Below are 25,848 nucleotides of genomic sequence, written 5' to 3' on the forward strand. Positions count from 1 at the left end.
GGTGAAAAATTCCTTATGCAAAGGAGGCACATGGTTCTCTCACCTCTTGCTCTGGCAGCAGCAGCTCTTGCCTAAGTTGCCTTTTTCTTTTTACATTTTCATCATGGCGGACAAGAGGAGAGTTGAAATCAGGGGTGGGTTTCAACCGGTTCGCGGCGGTCCCTGCGAACCGGTTGGTCGCCGAACCCGGAAGTAAGTAACTTCCGGGAATGGCAAAGGGCGCGCCCGCCCGCCCACGTTCCTTACCTGGTTTTGACAAGTTCTGCGCTTCCACGCATGCGCAGGACGCATACAGCGCCTGCACAATCGTCCAGGAGCAGCTGTAGCGTCACGCAGACGCTAGTACGCATGTGTGCACCGCTTGCGTGCACGAGGACACCGCCGGCCCCGTTCCAACCAAACCGGTTGGAACGGGGCGAGAAACCCACCCCTGGTTGAAATCCTCTGTGACACAGCTGGAAAAGCTATGTGGGTCGGATGGAGGGAGGGGGGATTCAAAATTATTGTAATTTAATTTGTAAGTAATTTTTTATTGTGAGTAATTTGTGTGTGTGTGTGTGTTTCTTTCTTCACTTCACTCAAACAAACTCTCTCAATTTGGGAGAGTTTGTTTGAAAAGAGAGGGAATGGGCAGAGGCAGGGAGAGCAGCCTTGTTTGAGAAGAGAGGGGCAGCCCTCTCCCCCCCTACTGATCCTTCACTATGCAAAGTCAAAAATGGGGAGGGGTGACGCTTGGAGCATGCATGTCCTCCCCCCTCACTGCGCCTCTTTTTTTCTTCGTCAGCTAACAAGGGAGGGGAGGTCGCTCGTTCCTTTTGGTGGCGCGAAGGACCACCCCACTGAGAAACCGCCCAGACCAAAAAGTTCTCGGGGCGACACCCGAGTCTAGCAGTCCGAGTTTACAACAACCCACCCCTGTCTAACCAAGGGAGCAGCAGACTCTCCATTGGCCGAGACTGCGGCTTTCCCGCCTGCTCTTCGCGTATCGCGTATCCAATTTCAGCGCCGAGGGAGCTGATTGGAAAAGGAAGCAGCTCCGTGGAGGACGGGAGTGCGCGTGCGCACAGCCTTGCACGGGCGAAGCAGCGTTTTTATTGTTGCCACTGGAGGGGGAGGTTCGGCCGTCGGCGGAGGCTCTCCGAGGTGGAGGAGCGAAAGAAGCGACCTACGATTGCAGGCTCTTCATTGGTCTCCCGGGTAAAGATTATTATGCTTTCCCCCCTGCTTTTCAGCTTTCCGGGTTCGGGGCCAAGCAGTTTTGCTGGGCCTGAAATTGCTGTTGTAGTGATTGCGTGAAATGGTCCCTCATCTTGCGAGGACAGAATCGGGCCCAGCGCACCTGAGTTATGGATCGTCTGTATCCTGGGGGCGGCGGGGGGTGCGCTTTCCTTTTACAGACGCCACCGCTCTTTATTTCGGGCGGGAAATGGTGTAGCAACTCTTGCAAGTTGATAGCAACTGGAGAGTGCTTTTGTTTTGCAGCTCTGCCTTCCTGCTTCGGTTTGGGCATCTCAAAACTGTTTGCAAGCGAAAGCAGCAGGTTTCGCTGGGTGGGCAAAACATGGAAAAGGGTGCGGGGCGGGGGACTTCTGGCTTTCCGCCTGGCTTCACTTGATTGTGCTTCGGTAAAAGCGTACGGCATGTATGTGTGGCTCACACCCCCGTATCCCGTTCCTCTTTGTCGGCCGAGACCCTCTTAGTTTTGTTAAGGGCCAGCGGTCTTTCGGATGGCAGTTCAGATCGTGCAGTTGGCCACCTGTGGAGCTGAATATTTTCACCGAGAAACAGAATTCCTCCGACGGCCGTCAAAAGTCTTCAGTAATGCCGGGAACGCTACGAATCCAAGGGCTTGGTTAGTGGGTGGGAATGATTGACAGCTCGATTCTGTGAGCAAAGAAAAAAAAAAAACAGAAGGCGGATTGTAAAGCAAAAGCGTTTATTTTCTTCTCTCCCCCTCAACCTAATCCGTGTTGAATGGTCTACGATGAAAGAAAGAAAGAGAAAGAAGATGCTCTGTTTATCGTGCAAGAGAATTATAGAAAAATGAACTCCAACACGGTATTAAGCGATATTTTATGAAGAGCGTAAGAAATAATAAGCAGGCCTAAAAGTTTACGGGAACTGTTCATAATGGCTAAAAATGTAGAGTTACACTGGAAAATGTGGTTTGCTTATGCGCAGTTAGACTGTTCTTGATTGGAGTGTGGAAGAAGTCTATAGACATGCAGATTGTACATAAACCCCTTCTAAATCTGGCTGAACAGAATTGACAAAAGAACAAAAGCTGATCCTTAAGGCTTTTCAAACCATGTAATATGCAGCTGTTAGTAAGTTGTTATATAGCTTTGGGTAGGTGCAAAATTGATTATCCCCAAAAAGTGGAAATACAGGTAGTCCTCGACTTACAACAGTTTGTTTAGTGACTGTTCAAAGTTACAACAGCACTGAAAAATATGACTTATGACCATTTTTCACACTTGCAACCATTGAACGCTCCCATGGTCATGTGATCAAAATTCAGATGCTTGGCAACGGTCTCATATTTATAACGGTTGCAGTATCCTGGGATCATGTGTTCATCCCCCACACCTCCTGACAAGTAAAGTCAATGGAGAAACAAGATTCACTTAATAACCAAATGCCGGTGTTAACTTAACAACTGTAGTGATTCACTTAATAACCATGTCAAGAAAGGTCATAAAATGGGACAAAACTCAAGAAATGTCTCACTTAGCAATTGAAATGTTGGGCTCAATTGTGGTTGCAAATCAAGGACTACCTGTAGTTTATTTGTTGTCCCTAAATTGAATCAGAATTAACTAGGGCTGAAAGAATGCACACTGTGGAAATCATAGTCTTACCTTGGATGGTATATAATTCTCTTCCCCTGTCAAACTTTATTGTAGAATTGCTAAAGTTGGTAAATCCTATAGAAAATCAAGTAGATTATGGGTGATCTCAAAAAAGTTGAGTGGGATTGAGTCTGTTCTACAATGAAATACCAGGATTATAGGATAAACCAGAAAATTAGTTTTCTCAATATTTTTTCAATAGCAAGACACTTCTTTATATACTGTATTTTTCGGAGTATAAGACGCACCAAGGTTTTGAAGAGGCAAATTAAAAAAAAGTAGGTAGGTAAGTAGATAAAGGGATAGAGAGAGAGAGAAATACAGTAGGTAGGGAGAGAGAGAGAAATACAGTAGGTAGGGAGAGAGAGAGAGAGTAGGTAGGTAGATAGAGGGAGAGAGAGAGAGAAATACAGTAGGTTGGTAGAGAGAGAGAGAGTAGGTAGGTAGATGTTTCCAGGTGTATTTATCCATGTGCTGGAGAAGGAAATCACTGACAAACCTTAAGACTTTGTTTCTGCTGGCACAGCACTTAATCAATGTAATTCTCATCAGTTAAAGAGCTTTCCACAAAGGGGGGGGGAGTTTTTGTGCTCTGCAAACCTCCGAAAAACGTTCTGTTTTTCACGAAAACAGGCCCATTTTTTTTCAAATAAAAGGCATGAACAGCCTTGGGGGGGCTTGCAGAGTGCTCCTGGGAAGTGGTGGGAGGGGCAAAAAAGAGCAAAAAAACGGCCTGTTTTTCACGATAACGGGCCTGATTTTGTCAAAAAAATTGCATGTATAGCCTTATGGAGGCTTATAGAGTGCTGCGGGGGGGGGGGGGGGAACGGCCTGTTTTTGATATATGAGACATACCCAGATTTTCAGCCGCTTTTTTGAGGAAAAAGGTGCGTCTTATACTCTAAAAAATATGGTAATACTCATTAATAACTGGTATTGATACTGCAATCATTTTGGCACTCCGCCAAACAAAATAGAACTTGTGGGTATGTAATTTTTAAACACATAATTTCTAAATGGAAATCATTTGGGTCATGATGCAAATATTAGTTTGAACGTCAGTAAGTGTTATGAATGAATTTATTTATTGAGATATCTGTTTGTATACTTGTGCTGTGAAAGACACAAGCTATCACTTAATGCTGAAGAGCAGCATATCATACATGATATGCAGCTAAGTTGCTAAGTGAGTCACATCTGATTATACAACCTTTTCCATCATGTTAAGTGAATTGTTAAGGGAAACTAGCTTCCTCCATTGACTTTGCTTGTTGGAAGCTGGCTGGGAAGATTGAAAACGGCATGTAAACCAGAACATTGCAAGCATTGTAAATACTGTACATGCCATTTGCCAAATGCCCAAATTTTGATCACATGACCATGGGTGGTTGTAAGTCACTTTTTTCACTGAGCAAAATTCACATTTCAGCAGTATGAAGCTAGTTCTGTTCCACATCTTATTGGTTTTTTTTTCCATCTTCAGTTTACAAAACAAAACTACATTTGTGAATCCAGAATTGAAAGGGCAATTTATAATGGGGGGTTGATTCAAAATGAATGGGCAACTGAGTTTTGTATAGGTTTCCAGAGCAGTTTAAGTTATAATTTTCATTAAAATTTGCAAAATGTCTGTGTAAATGTAAATATTTTTATGAAGTTTTCTCCCCTTTAGCATTTAAGGTGGTAGCCTTGGCTGCGATGGCATAACGTGATGGATGATGAACTTATTTAATAAACAGAAGCCTGTTGTAGTTTTAAGAATACAGGAGAAATAAACAGTACTTATTACTAATAATTATTAATACCCTGTGTTCCAGTGGGAATCTCAAAGTTTTTGTTGAATGATTATAAAAATTAATTCTTTCTAATTGTAATTCCTATCCTTGGACTACCTTGAGCTCCCACGATGGTGGAATAACAGATGCTCAAATAATGTATAATTAGAAAAGGGCATTGAACATAGTCTTGGCGCCAATTCAGATGTAATTAATGTTTCTTGCTTGTGATAAAGGTCTGTAAATGCTTACTTTACTTTTTTTGCACTTTTAGATGATTGCCATCATTGGGAGTTACAACTTTCTGATTACTTTGGCACCGCCATGTCTTTAAGCTGAACATTAGATTTATTGTGCAAGCAATGCAAAATACTTGAAGCATTTCATTTGCGTTTATCTTTTGTAATACTAGGATTGCAGTGTGCAGTTTGTTTCTAAAAAGCCACTTGAAAATTATATTATCTTCATAATTGTATCATTACATCATGTAGTCAGTGCTATTATGGAGGGCAAAGGGAGAATTGTTACTAACGTTGCCCTTGGCACAGGGTGGGTGTGGGTGGGGGGAGGAGAGATCAGGAATGAATTGTCATCCCAAAGTAGCCAAGCAGTTCTCCCAGCCTTGACCCATCTTCTGTCATTTTCCATGCCTGCCAGCAAAGAGTATCAAAACAGCACATGGGCCTTCCTGTTAACATATTTTGTCTCTTTGTAAAATCTCTAATGGAGGGTCAAAAATTATTTTATCTTGTCATGTTTTGATTCTCAGTGCTGATTTGCTTCCAGTTATCTTAACTTGTTTACAGTCTTGAGTTACTTGAGATGGAATCAGAGGTAGTATTCAGCAGGAAATTTTGAGTACCGTATTTTTCGGAGTATAAGATGCACCGGAGTATAAGGCACACCAAGGTTTTGAAGAGGCAAATTGAAAAAAAAAGGTAGGTAGATAGAGGGATAGAGAGAGAAATACAGTAGGTAGGTAGGGAGAGAGAGGGAGGGAGAGAGAGGGAGAGAGAGAAATACAGTAGGTAGGAAGAGAAAGGGTAGGTAGTTTGGTAGGGAGAGGGATAGAGGGAGAGAAATAGAGAGAGAGAAATACAGAGGGAAGGTAGGGAGAGTGAGTAGGTAGGTAGGTATGTAGGTAGATAGAGCGGGGGAGAGAGAAATATAGTAGGCAGTTAGGAAGAGAGTAGATAGGTAGAGAGAGAGAGAGAGAGAGAGAGAGAGAGAGAAATACAGTAGGTAGGTAGGGAGAGAGAGTGAGTAAGTAGGTAGGTAGGTACCGTGTTTCCCCGAAAATACGACATGGTCTTATTTTCTTTTTACCTACAAAATATGGCTTGGGCTTTATTATGGGGGGAGGTTTTATTGTTTTGGAGTTGCCGGGCGGCTGCTCTCTTGCAAGCGGACTTCCAAAGAGCCAGACACAGCCTCATGGGCGAATGGCTGTGTTGCGCTGATGCAGCAGTGCAACACAACAGCCATGAAGCAACCACGCTCATGAGCAGCCACCCAGAAACCCCCTTTCCAGCCGGGCACAGCGCCATTCACTGACCTAAGGGTATTGCCAAGCCGTGTGAGCGCCTGTTTGCCGCTGCCGGCTCCTGCGGCTTGGCGCCTTCGAAATGCCAGTGAATGGCACTCTGCATGGCTGGAGAGGGGGGTTGCATGATTGGCTGTTCCGCTCTCGCTCACCCGCCTCCCAGCCTCAGGATGCATGGCCCAGCTCTCATTACGGAGCCAGGGCACCTCTGCTGTTGCCGCCATCCCAACTTGGCTTTTTCCGTGGCTTTCAACCCGAGTCTTTCGGCAGTGGCTGCTCTGGGCGCACACACTATGGTTGTGGGTCAGCTGCCTGCAGAGCGTACAACCATACACCGTATGCCCAGTGCGGCCACTTCCGAAAGACTCAGGTTGGAAGCTGCGGAAAAAGCCAGGCTGGGATGGCGGTGGTGGTGGAGGTGCCCTGGCTCCGTAATGAAAGCTTGGCCATGCTCCTGGGGGTGGGGGGTGGGGCAAAATTGAGCAAAAAACAGGCCAGGTTTTGCTCATTTCTGCCCTTCCCAGCCCCCAGGAACTCTCTGAAAGCCTCCTCCTACAAGCTATGCACGGCCATTTTTGTGAAGGGGTGAGGATTCGGGATGCAAAATATGCTGTATTCAACGTATAAAATGCACCAAGATTTTCAGCCTCTTTTGTGGGAAAAGGTGAGTCTTATACTCTGAAAAATACGGTAGTTCGGAGAACTGGTAAATACCACCTATGACTGGTTCCACCCCCATCTATTCTCTGCCTCCCAAATCCCAGTTGATTGGGAAGAAATGTGGATTTTGCAATAACCTTCCCCTGGAGTGGGGAGGGAATGGAGATTTTACAGTACCCTTCCCCTGCCATGCCCACCATGCCACACCCACAGAACGGGTAGTAAAAAAATTTGAATCCCACCACTGCATGGGGTCATAGCTGTTTGACTTGAGATACAGTAGAACAAAAATAGAATGGTGGCCTTCATCAGATGCTTTTTCTGGTGGCTTTGGTCCTTAAAGATCCCTACTGAAAAGATCCTAAGAAAGCTTATCATTCTGGTTTTTTTTTCATGTGTAAGGAGAGTCTTTAAATATTCTGTATGTTATAATTGTCATTGTGAGGAGCCGAAGCTGATAATAAGAGGACTGGCCTGTTGAGCCAGATGAAAGGATCTCGCTTCATCATACAGTAGTCTCCCATAGTGGTTAGGTAGACGTCCTTAGAAATGAACATATGCTGCCTTTCTTCTATTCTACAATTGCTACCATGATATATATTGCCTTTTATTGAAGATTAAATAGAGTCACAGAGGCTGTTTTGTTTCCCCACCATGAATGTGTGAATCTCCTTTTTAAACTGTCTGTTTTAACTGTGCTGATGCAAAGCAAAAGCTGAGTTGAATGCCTAGATAACATTCACTTCAATTCAGTGCTTTGCATTAGTCGGAGGAAGAAACAGAGGGCAAAGAGTCTAGAATCTGGAAGACTTCCTCCAGCTGTAATACAAGAGGGTCCTTCTTTTGAAACAAGGCAGCACTGCCCGGTAGCTTTCCCCAGAGAGTTCATTTGCCAACTCTTTCCAAGTGTGAATTGAATTTTTCACAGAATGCTAATCTCTGGTTAGCATTTGAGCTGTTTGTTGCCATTGATTTTGCTTGCAGGAATGGGCAAATACATAAAGAGGTTGTTGTTGTTGTTCAGAAAGACTCATTGTTACTGCTCATATCAGGGAAGACAAAACTTTGCCTTGAGGTGCATAATAATTGTGAGTATGTGCTGAGGAGTTCTTTGGTGAAGTCCTGGGGGATTAAATGGAGTCCATGTGGCCAGCATCAACTTAGCACAGATCTGAACATTGTGATGCCTCCTGGGACACAGCGTGGATAATGGCAAAGATTTGTGGGAGCTTTAGTTCAGATGTCTGCCTAGTCCTACAGGAAGCAGAGGCGTCTTTGAGGGTTGGGTAGCTTTATAAGCAGGGCTGGCATGAGAACTGTTCAGTTGCCAAACAGCATAGATGTGTTATGTGGTAGTGAGGCAGATCATTGTTGGGGAAGGTAACATTAGCCACACCATATTTGAGGTGGTACTTGGTAGGCATTAATACTGCAGCTTTGATTGTACACAGGCAGGGGCACGAAGACAGCATGGAATGAAACAAAAATGGTCATTTTAACAGAGGCTGTTTACAAAAGGCCTAGCTTTCATCATAGGTAAACATCTTCCAACATCTTTTTATGTTTTCATGACTAGTTTTTCTTTTTCTTTTCCTAATTACTTGCATAGGGATTATTCTTTATACTGTTTATGTTGTTCGTATTTGTTGTCATGGATTGCACCAGTGAGGCTAAAACCAATTTCATTGTATACATGATATACAGTGACAATAGAGACTACACTATGTGTGCCTTCTGAAAGAACAAATCTATCATGAAGCTGTATCCTGTATTTAACTCTTCCTGATAGATTTGCTCTTTCAGAAGGCACACATAAAAAATACATTGGAAGATGTTTACCTATGATGAAATCCAGGCCTTTTGTTTCTAATCTTTGCCATTGACCACACTGGTGACAAGTCTCTCTGATAGTTGGGACCCTACAAAGCAGTTTCCCTAGAAATAAATCCATGACTGAGCACTATCTTGTTCATCCTTAAGCTCCAGGCCAATAGTCCCAGTTGTTCGTTTCTTCTTAAGAAACGAAATTTGAGTTTAAAACATCAGCCCGCGGAAGTGAATTATTTAATTTGAACCACAAAATGTGCTTTTTTTTTTTGGCAAGTGTCAATTCCTTTGTTTCTTTTTGAATATCTCCAATTGTTGTCTCCCCTTCTCTGCATCCTTCCTTTCCCTTTGGTTGCCAGTTTTGACAGAGATCCCTGTTTGAAAGAACATGGAAGCAAGTGTTTCCTGTCTGATGACAATGCAGCCGGAGATGGCAGATAGGGAGGGCAAAGTTGAGGATGTTCCTACAACTTATAAGAGGAAGCAGGAAAAAGATTTGAAGGCTGCTGGTGTGGTTTTGGCACCGGTGTGGTGATGATATGGACATCAGCTCTGAGAAAACATTAGTCAGTTTGGAACTGCTGTTAGCATAACTTTTAAGGAATAACCTGTGATCAGCCTTTGTACTAAACAATGCATTATATTTAGACTATGTATTTAGAATAATTACATCTATAGCAAACCATGATGTAACTTTCACATATGCTGGGTTCATTGGATGTCTGATAAAATCCTTATGTGAATAGCACAAAGTTCATTAGATTTGGTCCCTTTCAAAGGGATCTATAGGCTTTATAGCATTAGTTAAACATCAGCTCTAAAATAATCAATTCATGGCCCTCCATAACAGCTTCCTTTTCCTCTCTTCTGTCTATCCAGAACTTCAACCCAAGTGAACATGCATCCAAGTTTAAAATCAACTGGGTCTTCACATGAAGTTCAGTCCCACTGAAGATAGCACCCAGGAGAGGGCATAACAATGCAAGCTTAGTGCTTGGGAAATAATTGTTTCGGGTTTTATGTCATTGTTTCAGATTTGTGATTGAGATGCTGAAATTAAACAGATATGTTTTATAGATGACTTCAGAGGTTAAAAAGTCTCCTTTAGAGGCTGTATGAGGGACAGGTGTGATATTAGGTAAAGTCATGCGGGACCAGACTTGTGTTGTCTTGAGTTAATTAGGAAAAGTCATTAACTCTTGGATGCAGAAGATGAAGAGCTGGCGTATAGTAATCCCCTATTTATAACTGTAATTAAGTCCTGAAATAATGGTCATTAAGCATGTCATCATGAGACTGTGAGCAATTTTGCAAGCTTTTTTGCAATGGCCCTTAACAAATGCTGTGGTCCTTAAATGAATCCATTTTATCCAATGAGCATTTTTTGCCAGAAACCTGGAGTAAATGCCAAACATTGCAGTCAAGTGACAGTGGGATGCTGCAAACAGATGCTGTAAGTGTAAGCCAGTTGCCAAGAGCCCAAAATGCAATTATATGTCCATGGGGTGGGATCCTGTCATAACTCCAGAACCAGGTCTTAAGTAATTTGGGGTGGGGAAGAAGGGGGGAAATCTGTCAGAACTTTGAATGGTTAAGCAAGGACTACCTGTAAAAGAATGGAGTACAAAAACTCCATAGCTATAGAGGAAACTGGTTGCAATATTTCTGGTGTTTTTGTGAGGAATCAAAAGCATAAATATTTTTGATGCCTTTTAACAGATTGTACAAAAAGAAACCAAAGTACTTAGAAAGAAAGCTACTCATTGACAAAAACCTTAATGGCAGTGACATGCGGCATTTTAGCAGAAGTGATTTGAACTCTGAAAAGCACCAGGTAAGAGTATTTTTCTCTTAATTATGCTAATCATCTTACTGAAAATAATATGGATTTAAAAAAAAAATTAAATGTTGCTATTGGTGTAATGTATAGAGGTTTATAAAAGGGATGTGTAACCTTTAGACACAGCAGAATCAGCATTTCTTTGATATACCTTGTGTGTTTTACATTAAAAAAATGTATTCCTAGCATGACAAAGTTTCAATGATCCCTGACTTGTACTCATCTGTAACTAAAGATGTAGAAATAAATTTGTCTCCTCTTCTACAATCTTTCTTATATTTCACTCTGCACCTAGGTGAACAAAGATGCCAATGGATTGTATTTCTCATTTTGCACTTGCACTATTATTTGAAGTTACAGGACTAATGTTATGAATGTTTAAGAGGAGTGTTGGTTTTTAATCACAGATACAACTGTTGAAGGCTTTGATCAATAATGGTCATGTAGTCTATAGTGGCAAAAAAGGAGAATGCTGGAAAAATAAACTCATGTGAAATCTTGGCAAACACTAAACTCCCTGATAAAATATCTGGAGTAAATAGTTGGAGCAATAGTTATGATCATGTATATTATATATCTTCTCCCTGTGAAAAATTGAAACTTTGGTTATATGATACATTATATGAAGAAAGCTTAATTAATATAAAACAGGTTGCCTCTGTCTCCCTCCTTCTGACATCCATTTAGATTCTCCAGGGTTTTATTTTCTTCCTTTGGTTTTCTGTTTCATGTAGAAATATAATAAAAATCTCATAATTTATGGATGTTTTTATTCCAATACGTATTTAAATGGAAGAAGTATAGTTTTCTGTTTTAATAAACAATATTAGCTTTCTCCAGAATCCTTGATTACAAGATTATCGTGGGTCTGTTCTTCTCAAAGAAAGTGTGAATTGTTGTACACAGCTTTGGCTCCGTCTGTACATCACACTAAGGTCTAAGACACCTTTGAGACAACTATGTTGTTCCAGAAGGCATTGAATGGCTCTGAGTGAAACAGAGTGGCTGACAAGCTTTGATTAGCTAAGCTTAGCACGATGTGAAAGTGTTGGATCTAGACTTCGTTTCCTGAAAGTACCAGAGAAGAAAGCCATTAGCTAAGTAAAGCACATTATGCTTTGTCCTTTAGAATAGTTTGTCCCTTGTTGCATGACTCCTGCAGATGGTTTGTCAAACAGGATTTGAGTGAGTATATTTGCATTTTCTTAGCTTTCTGTCATACATGATACGCAGATTGGTGCTATGTTTAAATCATAAGGAAGGATAAAATAATGCAGATTTTATATGAAACCTGATGTACCTTATGAATCTCTGGAATTCAGATGGCGTATACATTTCATAAAATAAAATCCATCTACTGATGGATATAGCAGTTGTAGCTCGCTGCTTAAATCCATGTAAACATCTATTTAATTCTTGTGAGTTAAGCTAAAGGCCGTTAGCTACTCTGAATTAAATGTCCTGGAATATGATATTTCTTTTTTTGTTTTCTCCTTTATGAAACAAACTGTTCAGCAGGATGGAGTGAAATGCTCTGATGGAACTAAGCCATTTCACAATATGCTGGAATTTTCAAGAGTTCTCCCAACAAAAGCTCCAACTGCCATGTTTCTTAGTCCTGCCGCCAGGTCCCTTAGCGATCGTGATACGGACTGTAGGAGACAAGCACTAGTTATCCCTTATTCGTCCACTCCAAGGCATTTACCAGATAAAAGAAGCCCACATTTCAGTGCCAAAATGTCTGTATTGCCTAGAAATTTCAGTTCCTCACAACATCTGGAGGACACTGGCTTTGAATCACAGGAACTGAAAAGATCAAGAAGTGTTTCAGCTACTGGGGCCTGTCCATCGTATGAAATGCCTGTTCCTTGGTATCAAAACAACCTGACCGACTATGAAGAAAGTTCCAAACTGGGCATGCAGAAACTAACACCCGCAAGAAGCTGTTCTGTAGCAGGGCAAATGAGAGGGATGTCCGCCTTCCAGGCTGATTACTGGGCATGCGCAATACCTGATTTTCTACCACCATCGCCGGACCGTCAGTCCCCCCTTTGGAATCCTAATAAAGAATATGAGGACTTGCTTGATTATACTTATCCTTTACGGCCAAAATATAAGCTTCCAAAAAATCTCAAATATTCCACTGTTCACGATTCTGGAATTGATCTTGATAGCCTCTCCATTTCCCCCGAGAGTACCTTGAAGTCTGTGAGTATGTGGGACCAAGAACACAAAACCAGGGAGAGCCCTACCATACAGAGACTTTCAAATCCTTTCTTGAAAAAGCTTGAATGCTCAGTTCCAGTTTCTCATTACAGAATATCACCCATTGGGAAAATGTCCCTGGCGGAGGGTGGAATTGACATTTCTGGAAGGATGACACCTAGTTTATCTCCTAGGTGCTCTGAGCCATCTCATTCCACTTTTGTAACTGAGGAATGCCACAAAAAGAGACATGGGGGGGTTTCGAGGAGAAGAGCTACTAGTGGAAACTTCTTGCGCACCACAAGTGTACTGGCCTTTCAGCAAAAATGGGCCACTGATGATGAATATCTCTCCTTGCCACCAAAACTCATGGAGTTAGAGACATTGGCGCAGCGACTAGCTAAAGTTGCATTGACTATAAAGAAACCTGAATTTGGCCAGGTACAGGATGACTTCCCCTGCATCAGTGTGAATGGAGAGCAGCTTCTGTCAGAGGTTCAAGGGGATAGCAGCGATGGTAATGAGAGTCAGTGGGAATTGTATTCTGACTCTTTCCATACATGTAATTTCCAAGAACCTGATGAGATGGACATTCTAAGGGATCGGACCAGCAAGGAGCAGGAAAGCGAGTCAAGAGAAACTGCTAGCACTGATTTTCTTGAAATAAGATGCCCAGAGTTCCTTTCTATGAAGGAAAAGAAGGACCATCACTCTCTTGCGCAGTGTATTAAGGTGATTTAAAAAAAAAAGAAATCTCAATCTCATTGTTTTAAAATTAAACATACTATGTATATTTTAAAGTTTTCATTGGGGTTCATTGTCTTTGTGAAAGCTCAGTTCATACTGTCAATCACCAAATTGCATGAATATAGATAGTTCAGAAGAATTAATAAGCTTTTCACACTACTATAAATTAACATCTCACCTTGTCTGCTGGGCAACATATCTTTTCCTCCTTTGACCTTCATGTATTCTTTTGTACAGGAATTAAGACCCTGTGTTGTGGCTGGTTTACACTTAGTTTAAATGGGAACATTTTACTATTCAGTGTTGTTGTACTTTCTGAGTTCCCAGGGACATCACTACATGAATTCTAGCAAGAAGTTCAACTGCTTATTCTGTCCAAATCCTGTTCCTTTAATTTGAGGATTTTCTCCAATGATGGACTATGGAATCTTCCACATCCTTAGCTTATCACAAATTAATATGACAATATAATAAACAGAGCTGTGTAGGGATTTGTGAAAAGCTAGCATACAGTAGTTACATATATATTTTGGGGGCAGTTCCCCCCAGAACATTGTTGATAAACATGCAGAGTCCCAAGGAAACTCTTAAAGTAGCTGCATTGAACTTCCAAGTCCCCAAGCACTTCAAAAAAGTGCTCTACTTGCACCAATACCATTTAGAAGATATTGCTTTGAATGAGTTGCCCAGTCCTGGTGATGATACATTTGCAAAACGACTCTCTTGGTACGCTGCTCTGAAGAATTTTGTTCTCTAGAAAGCTTTTGTCACCATCCATATTTCACTTTCCTACCTACCATTTGATCTTATCAGTATGGCTCATTTCTGAATTTTGAATGTATGAAGGGCAGCCAACTTCAATGTTTTCAGCTGTAATTAGGAATCCACTGATGTTTCCCCATAATTTCCCATATGTTTTTTCAGTAAGAAGAGTTCCTGACAGAAATTTGGAATAGTCCTGTTCTACATTTTTCTTTTTAATTTCAGAGATTTGGATTTTACTGTTTTGAAATATCTGAGTATTTTGTAGAATATAAGCTAGCACTCTCTGGAGTCTTGCAAACTTTGTGATGACCTTGGTAAATATTCCTATTTCCTCACAATTAATACATACAATAATCTGTGGCAATCGTTCAATTTAAGCCGATCAAATCCACTGGTTCCAAGTTTGAATGTAGCTTAATGAATACTTTTTTTCCTGAATTATCCTGAATTATTATAGGTGTTTTGCTGTCAGTTGGAAGAGCTCATTCGTTGGCTGGAGAAAGTGGCAGAAGTTACAGAGCAATGGATTCCTCCCAAGCCAGACGTTGAAAGTGTTAAAGCATCATTTCAAAACTACCTGGTAACAACTATATTCTCTCCTTGAATTTCAGTAGTGGTGTTCGTTTTTATTACACTTGTAATACATATATATTTATGCAGCCTGGGTAATATGCAAGCCTACAATTGCTAACTCTTTCTTGCAGCCCTTTGTAGAAGACATTGGAAAGATATGCTAAGTCATCATATGTATTTCTTTGCATTGGCAGAATTGATGCTTGAAAATGGCAGTTAGATAGTTGTAAAATGGTGTGAACCCTTATCAAAATAATTAAATGTCTTCAGTTAAGTTCTTAATCCACATAGAATAATACTGGTCTCCTTTAATGCCCTGTATGGAATGCAATGGTACTAAGCTAGAAACTGGGAGACTGTGAATTCTAGTTCAGCCTTAGGCCCTAAACAGTTGGATGAACCTTTCTCTCTCAGCCTAGGAAAGAGGCAAGGACTAACCAGTTCTGAAAAGCTTGTCAAGAAAATTGTAAAGACCAGTCCAAGCAAGTCACCAGAGTACACTGACTCAGGCACGGACAAAAAAAATATAAATAAATAAAACATGGAATTCATTTGCATAATCTAACTTTAATGCCAGTAATGGTAATGTTTTATTGATCTGTTACATACTTTATTCTGGATGCTGATTCTAATTCTTGATGAGCTGTCTACCTAGAGAAGAATAGTTGTTGAGCAGATTAAAATATATACAAAATTTTCAAAAGTACTTCATTCTAATACATGACACCACTTAGCTTTTTATCTAGTAACTGGACAAAACTACTGCTCTGTGAATATAATGTTGAAGAGGTTTTCTTTCATTATATACTATATTTTTCGGAGTATTAAGACACACTGGTGTATAAGACGCAGCAAGGTTTTGAAGAGGAAATTTTTTAAAAAAAGTTTTTGCACTCTGCAAACCTCCCCAAAACGGCCCATTTTTCACAAAAACGCCCCCCCCCTTCCCTTCAAAAAGGGCATGAATAGCCCTTAGGAAGCTTGTAGAGTGCTCCTGGAGAGGTGGGGTAGGGGCCCAAAACGAGCAATACATGGGCCCATTTTTTGTCAAAAAAGGGGCATGGATAGCCTTTAGGAAGCTTACAGTGTGCAGCTGGGGAGGGGGGGAGAAACGGGCCGTTTTTTGCTCATTTCTGCCCTCCCCAGCCCCCAGGAGCTCTCTGAAAGCCTTCTAAAAGCTATGCATGGCCATTTTGGTGAAGGGGGTGGAGTTTCGGGAGGCAAAAAATGCTGTATTCAGTGTATATGAATATGAAAAATATGGTATTTTTTGGAGTATAAGACGCACCTTTTTCCTTCAAAAAAGAGGCTGAAAATCTGGGTGCATCTTAGATACCAAATACAGCATTTTTTGCCTCCTGAGGCCCTGCCCCTTCACCAAAATGGTCATGCATAGCTTGTAGGAGGCTTTCAGAGAACTCCTGGGGAATGGGGAGGGCAGAAATGAGCAAAAAGCGGGCCATTTTTTGATCAATTTTGCCACCCGCCCCCAGAAGCACTCCATAAGCCTCCATAAGGCTATGCATGCAATTTTCTTGACAAAAAACAGGCCCGTTTTCACGACAAATGGGCCATTTTTTGCTTGTTTGGGGGGGCATCCCCCAGGAGCACTCTGCAAGCCCTCCAAAGGCTATTCATGCCCTTTTTTGGGGGGGGGGAATGGGCCCGTTTTCACAAAAAATGGACCATTTTTAGGAGGTTTGCATAGTGCAAAAACTCCCCCCCCCCTTTTGGAAAGCTCTTTGATGAAAATTAGATTAAGTGCTATGCCAGCAGAAACAAAGTCTTAGGTGCTACAGATTGTTGGATTTCCTTCTCCAGCACATGGATAAATACACCTGGAAACATCTACCTACCTACCTACTCTCTCTCTCCCCCTACCTACCCTACTGTATTTCCCTCTCTCTATCCCTCTAACTACCTACTTTTTTTTATTTGCCTCTTCAAAACCTTGATGAATCTTATAGTCCGGTGCATCTTATACTCTGAAAAATACGGTATATTCCTGTACTAACACAGTCAAAACAACTCTTGGCGACTTGTACAGGGAAAAATTTGAATGAATGAACTCCCTCACGAAACCTTCTCTACTTAGCAACAAGATTGCTAAACAATACTAGGATTGGGGATGGGGGATATTAAACTTGTCCAAGGCAATCTTAAACAGATTAATTGAGAGGGTTCATTCATTTGAAGAGAACATGCTTGCAACCAAAAGTGCAACCTCATTAATTAATTAAAATTAATTAAAATTATCAAAAATTAACTTTTACCGCATTTTTATTAAAATGCGTTAAAATGTGTTATTATAAATATGTTTGGCTAACATTCACTATTATATAAAATACTTAAGGAATCTACGCAGTGACCCTTCCCTCTTTTCTTCACTCTGTCCAGATGTCATTCACCAAATCTGCTTTAGTGAATTTTCTGACTCCAGAGAAGATTGTGAGAGTTGTATGTCAAAATTAATATATTGTGTTTAAAGCTCTCAGTGGATTTCACTCACTTTTTGAATAATAGATAATTTGTTAGTTTCTTTAAAAAAAATCATTATCATATAAATTATGTTGAACAAGTCAGTTAATTCTTGTCAATGGGACCTGATCTAGGCAAGTAATCAAAAATCACAACATGATTTTTCCCGCTTTGTGCATTACATTTCACAATATTTCTTGACAGGAATTAAAAAAAGATTTAGCTAAGTACCAAGCATTGACTGAAAGCGTGTTGCAGGATGGTGAAAATCTTCTTAAATGCATGTCAACAAATTCACCAGGTAAGGAAGCAATTACATATAAGAGTTTGAAAATATAAATAGTCCTCACTTAACAACTGTAAGTGGGGCTGGAATTTCTGTTGCTAAGCAAGTAGTGGTAAAGTGTGATGTCATGTGAACATGCTATCTGGTGACAGAAGTTCCAGCAGTTCCAATTGCCATCATTAAGTGAATAACCATAGATTTACTAAGTGAGGATTAAATGTAGTGGCCATTTGTAACCTCCTGCTGATTTTCCCATTGACTTTGCCAGAAAAGTCTTTGGCAAAGAAGATTGCAAATAGTGATCAAATGACTGCTGGATGCCATAAGATGCATTTGTTACTTGGGTGCCAAGCACCTTGATCACAAGTATGTGATATGGGATGCTATGGTAACTAGAACTTTAAAGATTGGTAGTATGACTCGTTCAAGTTCAAATGCCGTCATACATTCAAACACAATGCTGAATGAGTTATTGTTAAGCGAGGACCTATAAAAAGGGGCTGGGCCCATTTAAGGAAAATTGTTTTTTTTTTAACACTAGTTCTCGTTTTAGAAATAGTGAGCCTGCAAGTGGCAAGTTAGATATAAGTCTTAAGGTGTTTGTCAGTAGGATTTACTTCTAGTAATTTGATAAGGATTTCGTCTTAAATTACACACATTTCAATGATGATGAAATAATGGAAACATATACTTCTTCTCTGAAAGCCGAATAAATTCAAGTTTGAGTTCTTTGAACAAACTTTAAGTCTTTTCAAAATTTAATCAATTACTGGTAAAGGGTTGTATTGCAGAACATTAAAGTATTTGTGGCCATTGTAATTTAACCTCTACATTGTAGCACACATTTAGTTATTTTGATATTCCATTTTTTTCAAGCAGCTTAAGTTTCTGCTCCCCCCTGTAATGTTACAATAATCTTTAAGGGAGAGTAAGCTAGGTATCTTCACATATCAGAAGTTGAGAGAAACACATGACTTTATGTTCAGACCAGGCCTGTCCTGTTGTAAAGGTACCGTGTGTAAGGGTCTTATTTTCTTTGGACGCCCGAAATAAATGCTTGGTCTTACTTTTGGGGAGGTTTTATTATTTTTAAGGTGCAGGAGGCAATGAGCATGGTCATCTCATGATTGCTGCTATGTTGCAATATTTTTTGGGAAGGGCTTATTTTAGTGCATGCGCTCAAAAGCCCAATTGGGTTTATTATCCAGGGAGGTCTTACTTTCAGGGAAACAGGGTATAGGAAAGAGTCAGAATATTTGCGGCTTCTCATCAGTACATGGTTAAATAAAGGAGCCAGATTCTGTAGCACTTACTCTTGTAACTTTAGTGTAGGCATTTGGAAAAGCTTGCTTATATCCTGCTATTCAGCTGTTGAATGGTATAATTTGTATTCTACTCTTTGCTTAATAGTTTTACAGGAAACACTTGGCTTGATTGCAAAACATTCGGAGATGCTTAAAAGCCATCCTGAACGATTGTATGAATCTATTTTAACAGCCATGTGTACTCGTGATGATGGCTTGAAGAAGCATTGTGATGTTCAAGAAACTGCGGTCCACAAAGATACATCTGAGTAAGCAAGAGGGAAAGGACGCTGGGAAGGGTGGATATTAAATAATACATTTTTTTGTTGAAGTATATCTTCCCGGATCTCATGCTAAGGCCATGTAGAATTTTCTAACTTGTGAACTAGCAAAACATCATTTCTGTCCTCAACTCCTTTAACCAAGTGAATCAGGTAAAAGATTTAGGGTTGCCTTCCTGAATCTTGTTCCTCCAAAATGGTGAAACAAAACAAAAACTAAGGCAAATAAAAACACAAGACGCACATCCTGTCCAGCAGCCAACATCCGGATAGGCAGAGATTATCACTTGACAATCAAGCAGAAAGTGTACTCTAATCAAGGATACAGTAAGGGGGGAAAAACCCATACACTCCACCGACACTGACAAAGACAGGACAAACTACTATATATAAACAGGGAGCAAACTCCACATTCACTAGCACTTAGGATGTGACCTTGTCAGGAAATGAAATAGCTGCAAACAAACAAGCTCAGAAAGCACTAAGGACTCCACAGCAAAACCACCCCCCCAAAATGCACAGCCTGTATGGCTTTGGCCAGAGTGGTTAAGAATGCCAGTTGTCTAGTGAGTGTAACCTAGGCAACTACTATATTTTTCGGAGTATAAGACGCTCCAAAGTATAAGACACACCTAGCTTTTGGGGAGGAAAACAAGGGAAAAAAATCTGCCTCTGCCTGCCAGCAATTTGCCTCCTTGCAACAAACAGCAAACAGTACAGACAATATATATTGTTTGTGGTGTATTTCAGTGCCTGACTCATAGAAATAGCAAGGAATTGGATAAATGTACATTATGACAGTATATTAATGACATAAAGTTTATTTAAATGTATTCACACTAACTTTTCTCTACTTAGTTCTACTCCAAACAAGACTAAGTCAGGGTCTAATTAGATAACAGGACACTTACATTTCAGACTATACTTGTAAAGAAGCTGTTAAAATTGATGTGGCTTTCTGGAAGTATATGTTCTTTGCTATTTAAAAGAAGATACAATAGCATTGGGCCTCTTCAGATCAAGCATTTATTTTAAAAAGCTTCTTCATTTTGTTAAGTTGTTTAGAACAATAATAAAGCAGTCTTTAAAAAATAAGTCTAATAATTTGAAGATTCTATACATTTATAGTTACTGACTTATTTCCTTGCAGTAAACAGCCTGATTAGCACAAGAAAAAAATATATGCCTCTGACTCCAAGCAATTTGCCTTCTGCAGCAAATAGCAAGTTACACTTTCAATTTCAGCATGGGCCTCCAGATCAGCTGTTTCAGGCTGCAGGGATTGCCATAGCCCAGTGATGGCGAACCTGTTTTTTATGGCGTGCCAGAATTGCATGTGCGCTACTGCCCCCCTACATGCCCACTCAATTCCCCCCCAACTGCACTTGCACACCTGACCCCCATGCGCATGCAGAAGCCTAGGGAGGGCAAAAATGGCCTCCCCCGCCCCCTAGAACTCCTCTGGAAGTCAGAAACGGATTGTTTCTGAACTTCCAGTTGGCCTGTTGGGGGCGTTTTTTGCCCTCTCCAGCCTTCGGAGGCTTTCTTGAAGGCATTTCTGGCTTCTGGAGGGCCTCCGGGAGGCTGGGGGAGGCCATTTTTGCTTCAGGAGATGGTGGTTGTGGGCCTTGGGGCTCCCGGGTGGCTGATGTGCACAGGGTGCTGGGCTGGCTCCAGTTGCAAAATGTCAGAAAATTCCCCATTTTGCAAGGCGGCTCCCAAAGAGAATGAAGCGGGTGCGGGCGCTTCTTCCAAAAGCTGAGAGCCTGGCTTCTCTTCCTTCCTCAGCTGTTGGAAGAGCGTTGCGCCTGTTTGAGAGCCACCATGCAAGGTGAGCGCTGTGGGGAGAAATCACCAGGAGGGGGAGAAGAAAACAAACCTGCTAGGGATGCCTTCTCCCTCTCCCCCTAATTTCTCCTTGGCAATGCTCGTCTCATGCGGCAGCAAGTGGTCTGTGTTTGTGTGTCTGTGTGTATAACGGGGGCTGGCTGGGACCGATCAGCTGAGACGCTGGCAAAGAAGCCTTGGTTTCTCCCCTGCAACGGCTCTCGGAGGAAGAAGGCAGGAATGCTGGCTGGCGCTCATTTCCCTTACTGCTCATCGCCACTCACTCCCTCCCCACTTTCCCGCCCAGCTAAGCAGGGCAGGCGGGGCCTGGGCTGAAGCCAGCAGGGAGGGGGCGGTAATGCTCTGTCCTGCAGGGGCGGCAGCGGCGGTGAACAGTAAGGGAGGCAAATGTCAGCCAGCATCCCTGCCTTCTTCCTCCAGAGCAGTGAGGAAACCAAGGCTTCTTTGCCAGCGTCGCAGCTGATCGGTCCCAGCCAGCCCCCGTTACACACACACACACACACACACACACCACTTGCTGCCGGGTGAGGCGAGCATTGCCAAGAAGTCCTGGCACTGGGGGCGAAGGAGTGGCAATGGCTAGAGCGGGCAGGCCCGTGCCATAGGTTCGCTATCACGGCCATGGCCTATTGCTGCCTCTGTAAGCCCCATTTCCCCCGTTTGCTGCAAGGAGGTAAATTGCTGGGAGGCAGAGGCTAAGGGGTGGGGGCCATCGGGTGGGTAGGGCTACATTCAGTGTATAAGACGCACCCAGGTTTTCACCCTCTTGGGGTGGGAGGTGTGTCTTATACTCCGAAAAATATGGTACATCTGTTTCTGACAAGTTTCAGCATTAGAAAGAATACTCAACAAGAATAAAGTGATTTAAGAATAATGAATGAAGGCACCACTATCTTTCTCTGTATTTATGTATTCCTTTATTTTTTTATTCTTTTATCTTGCCCTGCTCTTTGGATGTCCCCCCACCCCACCTCCCCCATTTTCTGAATTTATATAATACAGCGTAGAATAAGCAGGCTTTTTCATAAGTAAATGTAAGATTATATATTCGGAGTACATGTTGTCCTCAACCTATGATCACAATTGAGGCTAAACTTTACATTACCTAAGCAAGACAGTTGTCAAGTGAGTTGTGCCTCATTTTACAATCTTTCTTGCCACAGTTAAGTGAATTACTCCAGTTATTACAGTAGGAGCTATGGTGGTGCAGTGGTTAGAATGCAGTATTGCAAGCTAATTTTGCTGACTGCCACAGGTTCTATCCTCACTGGCTCAAGATTGACTCAGCCTTCCATCCTTCCAAAGGTGTGTAAAATGAGGAACCAGATTATTGGAGGAAATATGCTGACTCTGTAAACTGCTTAGAGGCCTGTAAACCTCTCACCACAGTGAAGTGGTATATTAAGTGCTATTACTAAGTTAGCAACATGGTTGTTACAGTAAGTGAACCTGACTTCTTCATTGATGTTTGTTGTCAGAAGTTCACAAAAGGTGGATCACCTGACCCCAATACGCTGCAGTTTCATAAATACATGACAGTTTGTTTGTTTGTATTTTGCCTTTATTATTTTTAGACATAACTCAAGGCAGCAAATATAACCAACACCTCCTCATTCTCCTATTTTTTCAACAACAATCCTGTGAGATGAGTTGGACTGAGAGACTGGCCCAAAGTCACCTAGCTGGCTTTCATGGCTAAGATGGGACTAGAACTCAATCCTCCTGCTTTCTAGCCTGTGTCTTAACTACTAGACCAAACGGGCTCTCCCAGTTGCCAGGCGTCCAAATTTTGATCATGTGACTAAGGGGATGTTGCAACCATTATGCGAGAAATGGTGCCATTTTTTCAGTGCCATTGTAACTTCAAACGGTCACTAAACAAATGGTATTAAATCCAGGACTACCCTTATTACTTTAAAAATGCTGCATTTCAATTTTTTGTGCTTTTTGGGTACAAGTCTAATTTGAATAATATGCTCCATTTCAGATAACATAATTATTATGTGATGCTCAGTAATTTCTATTCAAAATGTGAGAATAGAAATAGAATAGCTGTTTGTGATTTTATTTCAGATAAAACTTCTGTTGATGTGGAAGAATGAACTAACTACATTTATAAATAGTATGAAGGACCCTATTCCAAGAAACAAGAACTTTTTCTTCAAAGTTTTGAAGGGCTGCAGTGACATCAAGCTTGGTTTCCAAGTTTAGAAGGTACAACGGGCTTTATATCTGGCAACAAAGTATTAAAAGAACAGTGTGGAAGGGAAACTTCTGATGTTGGAATGACAGAAGGTTTAATGATGCATTTCTAATGTGGATATCTATTTGCCAGGGCTCTGCGTGCTTCACAAATTATTCAGAAGTGCTTATGTGAGATACACATTCCACTTGAGCCTCAAAAAAAAGTTACAGTTGATTTGAAAGTCAGATGATTAATGGACTTCTTAAAGCAACAACCCTTCATTTTCAGGTTTGTGTTGCTGCCTGAAACAAAATAGAGGCTGTTGTATAAAACAGCCAAAATACTTTTTTATGGGAGATCCAAAGTGCTTCCAAATACTAATAAAAAAATGTATAGCCCTATTATTTGTTTTGTATTTTTTTGAGTGAATAATTGTAAGTCTTCAGTTTATCTCATGTGACAAATTATATGGAAGCTACATTTCAAATAAAGCAATTTTATTATTTTAAAACATGCACTGGAGGTAAGTGATTTCAGTATTAGTTAAATAATCGACCATTAAAGCTGCAGTTACATGACTAGCAGGATTATTTGTGCAACAATTATTTGTGCAGGATTCATGCTAAAGTAATTATATTTTTTTTCAAGGCGTTAGGCACTGTTCACCTTTACTTATCAACCACTAGATTGTAATAGAACGTTTCTGTGCAAATTGATAAAGTAGTTAAAGTTAAAGTTGTTCTTAGTTGTTAGTTCATGGATGAAGGTTGGTTCTATGTTTTCATTATAGAATACAAGAGACTCCGCTTGTAACAGAAAATCTCAGTTCAATATTGTAGCATGAGTAGATTTGCATATACCTTTTTTTGCTGCCTCCATAAACCTTGTAGTTAATGATGCTATCTCCTAATTTCCCATAATCCTGAATCCATATTAGAGTTTAAAAAAGAATTGTGTGTGCTCAGAGATACAACTCTTCGTATTCTTTACAATTGGCTAATAATAATAATGCTTACCATATTTATAATTAAAACCCAACGTTTGAAACGGAAATTTCCAAGCCAAATCAAGAGCAGTTGATAGACTAAAGATAATGTCTCCTTCCTAAACTGTTCAACTTTCCTTTCCACAGGAAACAAGAAATTAACTTTTTTAAAGGGGTAGGTGAAAAAAATATTTATTAAATTTGTTTGCCACCCATCTCACCACAAAGTGACTACATAGTATCAAATCTCTTAGTATTATTCATATAGGTAAACCTGAGCAAAATTACTACTAAATTAATCAAGTAGCCTGCATACATACTGATTCATATTTTAGCCTAGCATGATGTGCAAATAGCCTATAAGATACTTTTGCATGCTGCTAAGTGTTAAGAGCTGCACTTTTGGCGTTGCTATGAAGTAGTATCTGCATGACATAGATGCTGCAGCATAAATGGGCTTTCCCACAAAATTTATTTTGAATTAATTCATTTTAGGAAACTGCTAGTGACTGATATAATCTAAGGCACTAAGTTACTGTTCTGGTGGCATTTCAACATGTAGGACTGTTCAAAAGCTGAGATAGATTTCATGTAGAGTTTAGATTGAATTTTTACAGTTCTGTGGTAGTGATGACCAAGGCAAGTGAGACAGAAAAACATAGGGTTAGGAAAACACATTTCACATGGATTTTAGACATTTTAAAAATATACTTGTATGTCTGCGTTTGAATTTATATTTGTTTCCATCTTCTAAATAGCTGTAATAGTTGGAAGGAGACTCGAGAAGACCAAAACAATGGAATTTAGGTGTGGCCTCATAGTTTGCTCACATTAGGGCCACGAGGTCATGAAAACTTACTCCACAAAACATGAAAACCTAGAACTTAAATATTTTCAGACATTTACAAATCAGATTTACTCTTTCCCAAATCTTTTGCCTTTTGTAGACTGCTTCCCAGATTTAAAAACAACTAGAACTGACACATAAATTGGGGAAAAAAGTATAGTCACTTTGTTCATAATGTTAACAAGTTACTGTTTTAAAAGAAGCATGGATATAGTCTAGCAAACAAAAGTATTGAAATATATATTCATTAGTATTCTAAGCGTCATCTGAAAGTCAGAACAGTACACTTGATATTTTTTTAAAAAGTGTGCTCAGTTAATAACATTTAGAGTTTATTATTGCCAAGATCTTCAGCACTTTTAGAATGACCCCAAATCATCATTTAAATATTGTAGCCGATTTTCTTCTATAATACATTTATGAATTGATACAATACTAAAAGCATATTATGAATCAACTGATTAAACATTTCTCATTCTGAAGTACACTTTATTGTTGAAGTTAAAGAGCAAATTCAGAAATTCAATAATTTCAATCTTCTAACAACAGTACTATGAAGAATTAAGGTATTGTGTGTTCCAGTTGCAGATCATTAATGTCTATCCCATAGTGGGGATGAAATTTTCTCAGAGATTTGCTAATACATTTGCCTCTCAACCACATCTGAGTGTGTTTGCTTACAAAAAGTGTCAATGACTCCTTCAAATTATTTTGTAACTAAGATATTCTTTTATCAAGTTGGTAACTTTAAAACTCAGATATCAGGCACTAATGGATTAGTTTCTTTATACAAAAGTTATATATGTGGTCACTGAAGCAATAACCAAGCCACATTTTTGCTCAAATT

The 25,848-nt window shown here is 40.5% G+C and overlaps 1 protein-coding gene across 6 annotated transcripts; it reads left to right on the forward strand.

Moving 5' to 3' along the window:
• The first annotated feature begins 1,056 nt into the window (after positions 1-1,056).
• Positions 1,057-25,255, forward strand: CEP68 (centrosomal protein 68). Of its 6 annotated transcripts, none has more exons than XM_087716819.1 (8): positions 1,057-1,197; positions 10,377-10,491; positions 12,013-13,434; positions 14,672-14,794; positions 17,470-17,566; positions 18,962-19,124; positions 22,240-22,289; positions 23,058-25,255. In XM_087716819.1, the coding sequence occupies exons 2-8, from the start codon at positions 10,447-10,449 to the stop codon at positions 23,084-23,086; spliced, it is 1,929 nt and encodes a 642-aa protein (XP_087572945.1). In that variant the 5' UTR covers positions 1,057-1,197; positions 10,377-10,446; the 3' UTR covers positions 23,087-25,255. The 6 variants fall into 6 exon arrangements, with proteins under 6 accessions (XP_087572945.1, XP_087572946.1, XP_087572944.1 ...); XM_087716820.1 differs by having other exon boundaries at positions 12,016-13,434; XM_087716815.1 differs by lacking the exon at positions 1,057-1,197 and having other exon boundaries at positions 8,956-10,491.
• Positions 25,256-25,848: the final 593 nt, after the last annotated feature.

This window comes from Thamnophis sirtalis, unplaced genomic scaffold (assembly GCF_051295495.1).
Source record: "Thamnophis sirtalis isolate CommonGarterSnake01/CBP01778 unplaced genomic scaffold, rThaSir2_p1.2 scaffold_5, whole genome shotgun sequence".
Lineage (NCBI taxonomy): Eukaryota > Metazoa > Chordata > Lepidosauria > Squamata > Natricidae > Thamnophis > Thamnophis sirtalis.

Excerpts from the sequence above, each read along its gene's own strand:
- CEP68 (XM_087716815.1), top strand. The coding sequence starts at position 10,363 with ATGCCTTTTAACAGATTGTACAAAAAGAAACCAAAGTACTTAGAAAGA. Across the intron at positions 10,492-12,012 it reads TGAACTCTGAAAAGCACCAG|CAGGATGGAGTGAAATGCTC; the intron begins GTAAGAGTATTT and ends CAAACTGTTCAG. Across the intron at positions 17,567-18,961 it reads CATGTCAACAAATTCACCAG|TTTTACAGGAAACACTTGGC; the intron begins GTAAGGAAGCAA and ends TTTGCTTAATAG.